Source organism: Egretta garzetta, unplaced genomic scaffold (genome assembly GCF_000687185.1).
Source record: "Egretta garzetta isolate BGI_Z169 unplaced genomic scaffold, ASM68718v1 scaffold571, whole genome shotgun sequence".
Lineage (NCBI taxonomy): Eukaryota > Metazoa > Chordata > Aves > Pelecaniformes > Ardeidae > Egretta > Egretta garzetta.
In genome coordinates, this window is record NW_009258622.1 from 188,070 (window position 1) to 189,195 (window position 1,126).

Consider the following 1,126-nt stretch of genomic DNA (forward strand, 5'->3'; position numbering starts at 1 on the left):
TGCCGCTGTGGCGGGGGGGCAGCAGGAAGAGCAGGAGCTGCAGGGCGGCCAGCTGCGCCGGGCCCTCCATGGCTGGGCAGAGAGCAGCTCGTTAATTAGCGCGGTCCCCAGCCCGCTAGGCGCTTCCAGCTGGACAGCCCTCGTTTACACCCACGGTAACGAGCTCTGGAGGGAGCCGGACCCTTCACCCCCTCCGCGCAGGGATAAGCGCTCTGGGAGACCCCAGCAAGGGCTGCGGCGTGATTGCGTTTGGTGTTGCACAGCCCCGTAGTCAAAGCCTGCCCTCAGCCCGGGGGTTTATAACCCAATTACCAAAAAAGCCCCAACCAGCCCAGCACGGGCTGCAACAACTGCACGTTGGATGTGGAAGCAGGGATCTGAGGATCTGGATTTGAAGAATCGAGTCTGAAAGGGATGGCAAAAGGGCAGCAAAGAGGTGGTGAAGGAGACCACGGGAGAGATGCTGGAAGCAGCAGAGGCTGCTGAAAAGCTCAGTCACCCAAAAGATGGGGGTCAGGGGGACCTGGGCAGAGCATTTGCAGAGCCGCCCTTGCAGCCGGCGCCAACACCGAATTGTGCCGGGAGCCGGCACTGAGCCAGGAAATTGCACAAGAAGAAAATCGCCTTTTTTTTCCCCTTAGAAAACCGAGCACGGTGGGTGGCCCGCGCAGAGCGAGACCGCCGCAGCCCAGGTACTCACAGGCCGTGCTGAGGAAGGCTGCGTACAGCTCTCTGGGAATCAGCGAATCCGGCATGTCCCGAAGGAACTCTTTGAGCAGAGCGGCCACATCGTGAACGCTTTGATGCTCATCCAAGAAGACATCCAGTCCGCGGTCAAACTCCTCCCTCAGCTTGAAGGTGGAAGAAAGGAGAAGAATGAAAGCAACGGTCAGTTCTTCTTCCTCGTTACACGGGTCGTGCTGCCAGGAACTGCCCCTGCACAGAGCTACTGCGCTGGCAGGACAGCAGGGCTGGCTGCTCCCCTCGCCCCCGGGTGCAGGGCACCCCCAAAGAAGGCATGCCAGAGCCTGGGGTATTTTAGATCTCTCCATGTCAACATCTGCTTTATTCATTCCCCACCCATCCAAGCATCTGTCCTTTGGATGTGGTACTGCCGCCAAGGATG

General features: G+C 59.6%; 1 protein-coding gene across 1 annotated transcript in view; it reads right to left on the reverse strand.

Annotated features, from left to right (window-relative positions):
- ARHGAP36 (Rho GTPase activating protein 36) overlaps positions 1 to 1,126 on the reverse strand; it is a 10,183-nt gene that overhangs the window by 6,941 nt on the left and 2,116 nt on the right. The window contains exons 4-5 of the mRNA XM_035903670.1: positions 701 to 853; positions 4 to 72 (exon numbers count right to left, since the gene is read on the reverse strand). Coding sequence (XP_035759563.1) covers positions 4 to 72; positions 701 to 853 — 222 coding nt within the window. The remainder of the gene's footprint in view (positions 1 to 3; positions 73 to 700; positions 854 to 1,126) is intronic.